The 13,141-nt window shown below is 42.8% G+C and overlaps 1 protein-coding gene and 1 pseudogene across 1 annotated transcript; one reads left to right on the forward strand and one right to left on the reverse strand.

Moving 5' to 3' along the window:
* Positions 1-655: 655 nt before the first annotated feature.
* FGFBP1 (fibroblast growth factor binding protein 1) lies at positions 656-1,962 on the reverse strand. The gene has a single exon (XM_049632631.1). It carries the CDS (start codon positions 1,764-1,766, stop codon positions 1,005-1,007), a length of 762 nt encoding a protein of 253 aa, XP_049488588.1. The 5' UTR covers positions 1,767-1,962; the 3' UTR covers positions 656-1,004.
* A 6,431-nt stretch (positions 1,963-8,393) lies between these two features.
* Positions 8,394-9,896, forward strand: LOC125924000 (elongation factor 1-alpha 1-like; annotated as a pseudogene).
* Positions 9,897-13,141: the final 3,245 nt, after the last annotated feature.

Consider the following 13,141-nt stretch of genomic DNA (forward strand, 5'->3'; position numbering starts at 1 on the left):
CTTCACACATGCTGTCATCTGTCCAAAGTGCTTCCATTCTGCCCTATTTCCTACCCAAGGATACCCTTTCCAAATTTCAGCTCCATAATACCTCCTCCGTGAAGTTCAACCAGAGTTTTTCCAGTAACTTTCACCTCCTCTCTCTGGTTTTCCACATTGCCTTTTCCTCTTTCCTTTGGAATTTTCATCACAGGACACTGTACTTAACCAAGCCCCTTTTCCCCAGGCCAGAAATGAGCTTCTCAAAATCTGGGGTCCCAAATATAGCAAGAAGTAATGTCCAGCCCTGACCTAAGTGGAGGGCATTCCTCTAGCTGTGTACTTGGCTGTACAGAAGTTCTGGGTTCAAATCTTGCCTCCCTTCTTACCATCTGTGAGACCCTGATTTGTGTTTTTAATTATTCCATGCCTTATTTGTCCCACTTGAAATCAGGGATCCTAATTATTACAGTGCAGTTAGCCACAAACCCCATGGACCAATGGATGAGAAGACAAAGATAAGGATTCTTGAATGGGTCATCTTTGGGGATGACTTAGGATGGGTGGGAAACAAAACATCATTACTTAGATATTTTTTTTCCACGGATATACGGGGACTGTTTATGAGTTCATTGAAAGTTGACATAAAGAAACAAAAAAATTGTCTGAACATATTTCTGAAAAACATCCAGAGCTTTATTAACTTTGCTAATTCACCAGAAAGTGCATTGCACTGAAATCATCACTCTGGCTCATTCAACTCAGAAAATGGTCCTTGCTGCTCGTCTGCACATAGCTTTGTGGGCCATGGAAACATATGCTGAGGGAAACAACCCCTGAAAGTAAAATTTAAGGAAATGAATATAAAGCAAATTCCAAAACACAAAAGCAAAAATTATAAAATCTGTTTAAATATTCTACTGCACTCTCACAGCACAAATGTTCATCTTACTCGGAGAGCTTTACCACATGCTAAAGAGGTTTACATAGCACCTCCTAAAGGACTCTGTTCTCTTTTGATCTCATTAGCATGTATTGTCCTGGATCATGGTGATGAAGAATTTGCAGATGGAGCTCCAGGATTCCCCACAGTAGTCCAGGGCCATCTTCTGCTTTATCAAGTCTGGGTCCTCTGCACACTTGGGATCCTTGGTGGCTGTGGTCTGGGTCTCTGCTGGGCCAGAGGGGATGTGTTCTTTGACCTTTATCTGCTCCTTAAGGGATAACTCTTTGGCTTTGTTAGGCTCCATGAGGGAGGCTTCACTGGCTTTGCTCTGCTCCCTGGATGAGGGTTCCATTAACTCCTGGCTGGGTTTCTTGTTCCAAATCAGGGTGGAATTCACCAGCTTGAGATTGGATTCTGGAAACTTCTTTCTGCACACTCTGGTTTTCAGGATGGTTTTGGCATCCCCACAGAGGACCTTCTGAGAGCGCAGGTTCCGGCCAATTTGTTTCCAATAGACATTCTTCTTGTTTGACTCTAGGCAGGAAGTTGGATTGCCCGTAAAGACACAGGAAAACTTGTTGTCCTGTCGGGTGCACTCGACCTTCAGCACTATGCCCTTTTCTTGCTCAGTTACCTCCCATCTACATTTGGCATGGTCTTGGGTGACAAATTTGCCTTTGGTCAGGCACTTGGGTGGCTCAATCTGGGACTCTCCCAGAGTATGCAATTTCTCTGTGGTGCCTTTGCTGACATGTCTATTCTTTGCTTCCTTTTTGCTCTTCACCAGTGACACCTGAGCAGCCAGAAGAAGGAAGAACAGGGTGAGGCTATGGATCCTCATGGCTTCAGTGTGGTGGGAACCTGTTTGACAAGAACAGGTGAATCAGTGCTTGGCAATAGTTCAGCAATGCAGGGCTGCAGATGACTCTCCCTTCATCCCGACATGTGTCTCCTTAAGAGTGAGGTCAAGAATCCTCTGGATCCTGGAATTACTAGACCAGCAGCCCATCTGTTCACATTTCTGCTTGACCAGAGTCCTGAATGTCAAAAACCTACTCTTCCTTCCTTCATTCACCACGTCCTGAGCCAAATGAACTCTTATCCCTCACTCACTAGTCCTTTACTCCTGCATTTGCTCACTCACTCACTCCTTCATTCACTCATTAAACAAGCATTTATGGAACATCTACTATATACCACGCACTAGACTAGATGTTGGATTTATCAGTGTGAATGAGGAGGTCGCATCTTAGAGATTAGAAGAAACTTTTTGAGGAATTTAAATAGCATTAACAAGTAGTCTGGCCCAATTCGGCCCCCAACTTGATCTTGGCCAAGTCACTCTCCTCTCTGATCTCAGTTCCCCTGGATATCGAGGTGTTAGATGAAATAATTGCCAAAGTCGCCTCTCGCTCCATGTGCTGGATTTCTAACCCAGTTCTACATGGACTCAGGTGATCACACAACGAGAAAGAACACGGAAAGTGGCATGAAAGGTGATGATTGGCCGAAAGTTCAAGATGTGTGGCGTTTGGCCACTCTGAGATAGATGGGTTTGTGAGAGGGGGCAGTAAGAGCCTAAGGAAAGGCATGAAGGAGCAGAGGTAATCCAATTTGACTGTACAAAGTAAACCAGATGGATGGGGTGAATTTCTACCACAGCATTTAGACTAGGAAGTTGAAGGGAAGGGTGATACCTAATCGATTTCTTGAGCCTTGTTGTGGCACAGTGCTGACCATGTAGAAAGCTCTTGACCAATGCTTTTAAAAATAAATAACTGAATAACTAGGATGACCTTGAATGCTACACTAAACTGCATGGATTTTATCAGGTTAGCATTACAAAAAATGTTGAGGGGAGAAGAGAAATAGTGCTTCTACTTGACACCTACTATGTGCTATGCCCTCAACCACTATTTGATTCTCACCTTGTCTAATCCACTCAACAGCTGTCTCTGGTAAGTAAAAATAAATCACCCCCAGGTAACAGATGTAACAGTTCAGGCTCATCCTGGCAAATAAATTGCTCAATATCCCATATTGGGCAAGTGAAAAGGCTGGGAAAGAAGCCAGACCTGATCTCTTTGGTCTTTTGTATACGACCAACTTTGCTCACCTCTTGCCTTTCAACTTTACTCTGTCCTTTGGAAAATATTGACAACAAATAAGAAAAGTTATGGATTACTCAGGGTTTCATTTGGTGTCGTTCATGATAAGATGATTCATATTGTCCCTGCTCCGTTTTAAAAGAAAACACAGATTTTTCTTGTATAAGGAGCAGGCCCAGAAAATGGTTGAGATCTTATTTCCACCCTGGGCATGTGGCCTCTCCTTAAGACTGAGAGAGGGAGACAGTCACAGGTGTGTGGGCTCCTGAATGAAGGGCGGACAGGGGCCCAGGTATACCACGTGAATACCCCCTTGTTTATTAGAGCATTGGGACTCTGCCTCCATGTGTCCCTGATGGGATCCATAGCCCAGGCTCCTGATGTCCTCAGGGGTATGAGAAAAAAAGGTGGAGAATGAAACTCTTAAAAGAGCCAGGCTCTTACCTTGCTCTCAGTATGCAGATCCAATGCAATCCCAGATGTGAGAGTGAGCTTGCTGGCCCTCAGCTGTCTTGTCTGCAGTGCCAGCCACGGAAGGCCCTTCTTTTAGGGAGCCCTGGAAGAAAGGGATTTTATAACACACACACCTGTCAATCTTTATCGCACGCCTCCCAGCCACGCCCCTTGGGAGGGAGCCAGTTCCTGCAAGGAAAGTGGTTGATGTAATCCTATGCGAGTGGGGTACATGCAGAGCATTACACTTGCTTCTTCTAAGTGCTCCCCTTTCCCCCAGGGCCAGGATAGGAGGACAGCTCAGCCTTGCAGAGACCCTCCTTGATGGGATAAGGACCCCAGTAGCAGTATCTGTGGGAGAGTGGTAAACAATAACAAAAACTATCGTAGCTTCCAAGCCCCGTGCTGCCCATTTTACCTAAAGCTCTCCCTGAATTCCCATCATACCCACCCCCAAGATATGGTAACTAGGATTCTTACCATTTTACAGCTGGAAAATTGGAGTATATTGATAATTCAGGGCTTGTCCAAAGTCACAGAGCTGGGAGGATGAGGAACCCAGAGTTGAACCCTGGGACTACCAGCATGCATTGTCTGAACTTTCCTACCTGTCTCTCTCAAGAAATACTTGGTGAATGATTAACTGAGGCTGGGGAAGCCATCTCAGTTTGAGCCCATTTTCACTGAGGCACCTGAAGTTACTGTGTGGGCAGAGGAATCCATGGGCTCTGAGAGGCTGATAGAGAGTGTGTTCCTGGTCTGGGGGGTTTCTGCTGAAAATATTCACTTTCAGGTCCCACAAAAGGACTTCTCTCTGGTTGGCCTTCTATTGGCAGGGTCTCGTACCAGAATGACCTATGTGGAATCCGGAGATGGCATTCTTTTAGCTCTGTGACCTTACCCCAAACAATAACCTCTCTGAATCTCCATTTATTCATCTACAGATTGCTGACAATAACAGTAGTTTATATGGGGCTACGTGCTAAGTATTTTATGGGGTTGAGCTATTCACAGAAAGTGAAGCAGAGTAAGTTTGGCTCATATTGGGGTTTCAAGTTGTATTCGTTAAAAACAGACATGCTTGGTTTTTATAATAAGTATATTGAAGGAGACTCATGTCATAAAGAAGGTGTGGACATTGCTACATGTTGTCACCCCACTTTTCATGTTATTCGGGCACAAAAAATTATTTATTTATTTTTATAAGTCAAGTATAAAGAAACAATAACACCAGAGTGATAGTAAATGCCAATTGACCCTTGCCTTTGGGACAGGGATAATAGAAACAGTAAGGAGTGTGACAAACTGGATGGTTCCTGATATCTAAGTGTTAACACACAGCAACAGTTGACTAAGAACATGTTGGCATGAGAGTCAGTATTTTCAGATCTCATGAATTCTTTTCACATATAGTTTTGTAAAAATAAAAGAGGAGACTTCATGTACTTCTAAGAGGTACATTAACACCCAGACGTGTACATATGAAATTGGGTTGGCATCTAATAGAAATTTTCTAAAAACACTGTCCTGGCCCACAATAAAGATACCAAAGGTCATAACTATGATTGGCTTCCATTCAAAATCCACCTGTTTGGGAATTCCAAGGTCACAGAGATAGGGATATTGACTGGATCACTCAGAGGTTCAAAGAGTTTCTTCATGAATTCCATCAGAGGTGGCTATTTCCCCCAAACTCCAAGCTTCTTATAAAACAAGATCACCCCAAGATCCATCCCCATACACCTTATTAAACCATGACCTCCATATACACACGCTCACAATGTGGTATTTAGGGGGATTATTTGGAAATAGGAAAAATGAAACTGCTTTGTTTCCCAGGGAGCTACAAAACAAGAAATTTGTCTTGATCCTCGGGTGGCAGCCATGTTCTTTCTGGAAGGAGACTGTAGGTCAGAACATGAAGTATATTATAAGGAAACATGGACCCCAGAATATTTTTCTGAGAATTGTTTCTGGCCTTTGCTAGGGAGCATGGAACATCCCCCCACTAGCTTTGCATGGACCTTCAGCCTTCCTGTGATCTCATTCCAACTTTTGCCTTGATTGTTCTTTTCCAACCAGATGGAAAATATTACCCTAAGCTGTGTAGCTCTTCCCCTTTTGGCTCAGCCTGTCATTCCAAACTCATTTACACACACACACACACACACGCGCGCACACACACACACACACACACACTATCTCTCTCTCTCTCTCCATTCTGGACACACTCAACACCCCCCCCCCCCCACCAACATTTCTTGAATATTTGGTGCATTTGCTTCTTCCTTCCAGTTGTTGATTCTGCTGTTCCCCTTACATGGAATGCCCGCAGTCCTACTTTACCAGGCACACACCTGCTTATCTTCAAGATTTGGCTCAAATGTCATCTCCTCCCTGTTGGAGTCATTGGTCCCTTCATCCTTAGTTATGCCCTCCACCCTTTCATGGATGTTCGTGGAGAGAAATAGACCATCATTGCCAGTTAGTGTATACAGTGTGCCAGCACTGTGCTGAGGCTGAGCTATTATTTCACATGTTGATATACTCAGAAAATGTTACACTTGTACTACAGTGCCCTGGGGAGACTGGAGAGGCTTGGGGCCCCAGGAAGGCTATCCACAACGAGTTCCCTCCAGCTCCCCATGCTCCCAGGACCAAGGGGATTACTGACTCCTGGAGAAATATGTGAGGCTCATTGACTTTTTCCCACATGAACCCTAGGAGGAAGTACATGTGGATCTTCAAGGTATAGACATGGAGCTGAGGCTCAGGTGGGCAGAGCACATGCCTGGCACACCACTGGAGAAGAATTAAATGGAGGCCGCTTCCAATGTTCTTATTAAAAAGAAATTAATGCTCTCAAACTTTGGTAAATTGTAAACTCTCATTTTTTTCTCTTCTCATTCTAAATTCACGTATTTTCAAATATAAGAATATTATTAGCCTTACAAAATAATTGGTATGTTTTTAAGTTTATTTATGAGAGAGAGAGAGAGAACACATGCCTGAGCAAGCAAGTGGCAGAGAGAAGGGGAGAGAGAGAATCCCAGGCAGGCCTAGTGCTGTCAGCTCAGAGCTCGATGCAGGGCTTGAACCCATGAACCGCAAGATCATGACCTGAGCCGAAATCGAGAGTTGGACACTTAACTGCCTGAGCCACCCAGGCACCCCTAGCCTTATAAATAATTGTAAAGTTGGTTCTCTTGCTCCACTTCTCACCCAAATTTTTCTACCATTCATCTTTTACATTATAGTGCTACATTTATAAAACCATCGAGCCAATATAGATATATTATTACTGGTTGAACTTCATCCTTTGTCCAGCCCTCCAGAAAAATTCCCAGAGAATTACCACATATACCCTGTCACTCTCTGACACAGCTAATGACACTTGACAACATCGTCCACTGGAGAGGTACAATTATTATAGTTGATGAGCCTTTCTTGGCACATTATAACTACTCAAAGTCTACAGTTTCCAAAATAGCTCACTCTTGGTGTAAATCTATGTCTTTTGACAAATGTATAACGACATGTTTCCACAATTATGGCGTCATACAGAGTACTTTCACTGCCCTAAAAATCCTGTGTGCTGCCTATTTATCTCTTCTGCCCCCATCCCCTGGTAATCTTCAATCTTTTTTACTGTTTTCATAGTTTTGCCTTTCACAAATATACAGTTGGAATCACACCAAATTTATTCTTTTCAGATTGGCTTCTTTCACTCACTAACATGATTTCAAATTCCCGCCATGTCTTTTCATGGCTTGATAGTTCATTTCTTTTTAGCACTAAATAATATTTCTATTGTCTGGATGGACCACAGTTTATCCATTCTCCTACCAAAGGACATATCGGTTTCTTCTGACATGTTTTTGCAGTTATGAATAAAGCTGTTATAAACATTCATGTGGGGATTTGGATGTGAACATAAGTTTTCATCCCCTAATGGACGATCCCAGCCAAGATTCCACATGACAGTTAACATCATGACTCTTCAAGTTCCTCTTGCCTGTGATGACTCTTAGCTGTTCCTTCTTTTCTGATGACCTTGAGAGTTTTCAGGAGGACTGGACAGGTGTTTTGAGACTGTGTCTCTTTTGGAGCTTGCCTGGGGTTTTTCTCATGATTGGGGTTATGTCATTCTTCTCTTCTTCAAAGATTTAAATGATGGATGTCAGGTTTCCATGGGGGGGAGTCCATAAAGTCTGAACATAATTGGTGATACCCACAGATTAAGGCTGGTAGTTGAATGCATGCCTCATGCATTCTGGTCACTGGCAGGTGGTTTTAAGTTCAAAATCTGATTTTACTTTTTACTCTCATTTGTTTGGTACTGCAATATGGTTCTTTGACATAGGGGGCTGGCACCTGTAAGTGCAGTCATCATTCTATTACTGGGTGCGATTTTGTTCTGAGCTGAATCTTAACTCCGCAGTGATACCAGGCCATACTTGGTAGAAAATCAGTCCCTCTGTCAAAAGTGACCTCATGTTTAGACAAAATGCTGAGTTGCTGCATCAAAGTGATATTAATCTGTCACATCATGTGCTTTGAAAACTTAATCAATGGCAGAAAAGGAGGAAGTTGGCTAAACAACATCAGCTGAAAGCTAATTAGGTGGCAAAAAACATTCATCTTAGACCTGCTGAACAGTATTGGCATTCCAAGCTTAAACTGCTCATTAGTCATGGGATTTCTGAATTCCTATTTAGCAAATCAGGTGGTGCATAGTGCTAAAGGTTTACTTTAGAAAAATAAGAACCTGCAGAATTGATAAGGGATAGCATTTGGTATGAATGCAAATTGACAATCTATTAAAGTTTATTAATCCTAGCTTTCTTGCAGTGGGTTTGCCACCAGAACACAGGTGTCATGAAAGCCACCACTAAACCTAAACCAAAATGGGAAAGGAAAAGACTCATTTCAACATCATCGCCCTTGAACGTGTAGTTTTGAGAAGTCTACCACTACTGGTCATCTGACCTACAAATGTGGTGGGATCCACAAAAGAACTTCAAAAAATTTGAGGAGGCTGCTGAGATAGGCAAGGTCTCCTTCAAGTATGCCTGGGTCTTGGATAGACTGAAAGCTCAATGTGATCATGGTAACACCATTGATATCTCCCTGTAGAAATTCAAGACCAGCAAGTATTATGTGACCATCATAGGTGTGCGGGGACACAGAGACTATCAAAAACATGATTACAGGCACATCTCAGGCTGACTGTGCTGTCTTGATCGTCACTGCTGGTGTTGGTGAATTTGAAGCAGGTCTCTCTAAGAATGGGCAGACCTGTGAGCATGCCCTTCTGGCTTACACACTGGGTGTGAAACAACATATTGTTGGTGTTAATAAAAGGATTCCACTGAGCCCCTGGAAGTCAGCACCTACGTTAAGAAAATTGGCTACAACCTTGACACAGTAGCATTTGTGCCAATTTCTGGTTGGAAAGGTGACCACATGCTGGAGCGAGTGCTAACATGCCTTGGTTCAAGGGATGGAAAGTCACCGTACAAAGGGCGATGCCAATGGAACCACTCTGCTTGAAGCTCTGGACCAACTCGTCCAGCTGATGAGCCCTTGCATCTGCCCCTTCAGGACATCTGCAAAATTGGTGGTGTTGGTACTGTCCCTGTGGGCCGAGTGGAGGCCGGTGTTCTTAAACCAGTCATGGTGGTCACCTTTGCTCCTGTCAATGTTACAAGTGAAGTAAAATCTGTTGAAATGCACCATGAAGCTTTGAGTGAGGCTCTTCCTGGGGACAGCGTGGGCTTCGATGTCAAGAATATATCTGCAAAAATGTTCGTTGTGGCAATGTGACTGGTGACAGCAAAAATGACCCACCAATGGAAGCAGCTGGCTTCGTGGCACAGGTGATTATCTGGAATCGTCCAGGCCAAGTCAGTGCTGGATAGGTACCTCTGCTGGATGGTCACAAAGCTCACATTACCTGCAAGTTTGCTGAACTGAAGGAAAAGATTCATCGTTGTTCTGGAAAAAAGCTAGAAGATGGTCCCAAGTTCTTGAAATCTGGTGATGTTGCCATCATTGATATGGTTCTTTGCAAGCCTATGTGTGTTGAGAGCTTCTCTGACTATCCTCCTGTGGGCTGTTTTGCTGTTTGTGACATGAGACAGATGGTTGCTGTGGGTGTCATCGAAACAGTGGAAAAGAAGGCACCTGGAGCTGGCAAGGTCACCAAGTCTGCCCAGAAAGCTCAGAAGACTAAATTAATATTATCCCCCATACCTGACACCCTAGTCTTAATCAGTGGTGCAAGAATGGTCTCAGAAATGTTTGTGTCAATTGGCCATTTAAGTTTGATAGTAAGAGACTGGTTAATGATGACAATGTATTGTAAAACCTTCAAAAAGAAAGGAGAATGTTTTGTGGAGCATTTGTGAGCGTGTGTGTGTGGCAGTTTTAAATTATTAGTTTTTAGTCAGTACTTTTTAATGGAAATGACCAAAATCCTGTCACAGAATTTTGAGACCCATGTGCAAAACTTGGTTCTTTTTCTGAATCCATCTAAAAAGTAACTCATGGTTTTGTATTAAATTAAGCCAAAAGAAATTGCTGTTCGTGGTAGGTAAAATTGGCAGAGGAACAGAAATTTTTAATAGATAGACCTAATAATAATAGTTAAGGGCTTTTACCTTAAGTGACAGAGCTGTTTCAATGTTTTATATGTTCCTTAAAATTTTTTTAGTGTCTTATAACAAATATTCCATAGAAGGAAAGTTCATTGATCATTTTCGTGTTCTTCATACCTTTAAAAAAAAACAGAATACCACTCCAAAACATCGCAAACATCTTTTAAAAAAGTCTGATCCTTTTGGATAAAATTGCCAAAGTACACAGATGGCTGTGCACCTATGAAACATGCACACACATGCACACACACCTATATCACATGTGGGTATACACATGTATACACACCTGCCACCTCAGTATCTCGGGGCAGAAAATTCTCCCTTTTAAATTTTCATTCTCTAACTGATGTTTGTTACAAAGCGTGCCAGTTGCCACGCTGGAAAGCTGGCAAAGGGAGAAGACAAGCTTCCCTTTTTCTGTGTTACTGCTGTGAGTCACCATGAACTTGGGCAAAGGAATTGCTGCTTCTGTCACATGAAGAGGTGAAGATATTTAGATGAAAGTCATCGGAAAACAGCTCTGAAAAGGACTTTAAGGCACCTGGGGTCAATGGCACCCATGCCCAGAGAACCAAACACTCTCACATGCTGACATTGGCTGGCTCTAGGAAGTACAGGGCTGACCTCTAACCAAACATCATTCATTCTGCCATGCAATCATTCATTCATTCTGTCATTCCTTCATTCTTCTATTCACACAAAGAGCACTCACGAAGCGTCTAAGGTGTCAGGCTCTCTCTGTCATTGGCTGGAATGCAGTTCAGAGTGACATGTCTTTTTCATTAAAATGATGGCAGACAATGGGGGGAAGACAAGGATACCAATCATGACAATATAGGAGTAATTGCTATATTGGAGGGAAAGCTGGGGTGATCTGGGTGAGGACATCTAACCTAGCCAGAGGCAGAGAGAATTTCTTAAGAGCCTGAAACTGGCTAAGAGACACTCAAGAGCTGGAGGAAAAAGAACAGTATTTATTCAATCATCACTCAGTAACCACCCTATGCAAAATGCAATATCAGTCATGGTGGGGAATGCAAGATGAGTGTGATTTGTCTCCTACTCTTGAGACTGCCAGCTTAGTCTCTGGCTCACTATCTGATGATTGCTATGGTGGTGACATAGTGTCACTTCTAGCCTCAAGCCTCTGATAGTTTTTTATCCGCTTATAGAATGGGGTCCAAATTTTTGAGTCTGATATATGTGGCCTTTCCCTTCTCGATCCCAGTCAGCTTCAAGGTCAATACCCACTACACTATACACACATGTCCTTGGGCTTCAGTTGTATCTTACTATCCACTCTTCTCCCCACATATCAGGCTGTTTCAGGACACATTACCTCTGCCCAACTGCTCTTTGCCTAAGATTCCATCCCACCCTTATCTACCTGGCAAATTCTCCCAGTACTTGACTCCCTGAGCCCTTGACAGATTTCAATATTCTTTCATCTGGGTTCTCTTAAAATTTTTCACAGACTTCACCATTATTATAGTTGATTTGTCACCTTGTTGTGGTTCATTCATGTACGTGCCACCGTCATCCTGGGAAGTGACATCTCTAGCCCAGAGCTCAAATATGAAGCTTAGAAAACATTTAGTACATACTTATTAGTTCTAATTGAATTTTGCATTTATCATATTGTTCTGATTGTAATAATAGGAAGAAAACTGAAAAAAGCAGAAACAAAATTGGGAATTCATTAGAAGTTTCTTATAACTCATGGAAGGTAAGAGTTGTGTAGGACTACTGTCTCAAAGTGTACCTTTGAGATTTTAATTTATGGGAGTGACTAAATGGCTGTAGGAGAGGCCAATGGAATTGAAAGAAAAAATTATAGCTTACATTTCCCAAGAGAAGGGGGCATGCCATGCCACGCAGGACCACACAGGGAAGCATCTGGTTTGGTCAGGAAGTAGAATCAAGAGGGAGGGGGAAGCTGGAGCCAGAGCCCTTATTATGGTTTCCAGGGGAAAGGTCAGGCTGGGCAAAGTAAACAGTTTTGGATTGGCCAGTTTGAATAATTTCAGGGGGGCTTTGGGGCCTACAGGTGTTCCTAGCTGTCAGGTACTTGGCTTTGGGTGGATTTAGGGTGGGGTGAATATGAGCTTGCTATGTGAGGGTCCATCTTGCTTGGGATAAAAGAAGAGCTTAACTTGCACGTGAGAAGTATTCTTCCAGTTGCTGTCATCAGGAAATAACTAGCCCTGGGAGGGGCAGTCCATCCTCAAGTTTGTAATGCCCTCCAAGATATCAAAACGTCATAAAATACAGAATATTAAAGCATACTTAATTCAATCTATCATCTGATATTTTGACATCATATTAAAGAAATCTTGGTGTGATGGTCATGGAAACTTTTAGGGAGTAGGGCATAAGTTGCCCCAAATAACAAAGAAAATATTTTATTATGAAAGTAGTATGGAGGAACACAAGTAGAGGTATATGGAGTCCTTGTAGGCCAGCCCATAAATATGCTTTTTATTATATGGCATAATCCAAGAAAATAGATCTAGAGTTTTGGGAGGTCTCTAACAACAATACCTTGGTGGAATTAGGAGCTGTTAAAAAGTGTAAGTTTGACAATAATATCTCGGTGCATTTTTTGGGTCAAGGTGGCAAGTTCAGCAATTATGTTGTTGGAGGGTATGAACTGATAAGTTAGTAAAGTATATGTAAATATTAGTGGGACTGTGTGTAACTAAGGGGAAGGACTCATATGGTGATCATGATTGGAGACCAAGGCAGCAGGCAGTGGTGCTAAGCTGGCGGGGATAGTAGGAGAAGGCACTGAAGGGTGGGTGGTCCTTTACCCAGTGGGTCTTGACTGACAAGAGGCAGGTATCTCCGGGTGACAACCATAATTTTCATTAATTTCTTGAATGGCACAGGCAGTAGTAACCTTTACCAGACTTCCTTTTAGATACTGGGGAGAGGGATTTCATTTTGGCAAAGAGCAAGGAGTGTAACAGGATCATGAGCTAAACACATGAGCTCAG

This window comes from Panthera uncia, chromosome B1, assembly GCF_023721935.1.
Source record: "Panthera uncia isolate 11264 chromosome B1, Puncia_PCG_1.0, whole genome shotgun sequence".
Taxonomy (NCBI): domain Eukaryota; kingdom Metazoa; phylum Chordata; class Mammalia; order Carnivora; family Felidae; genus Panthera; species Panthera uncia.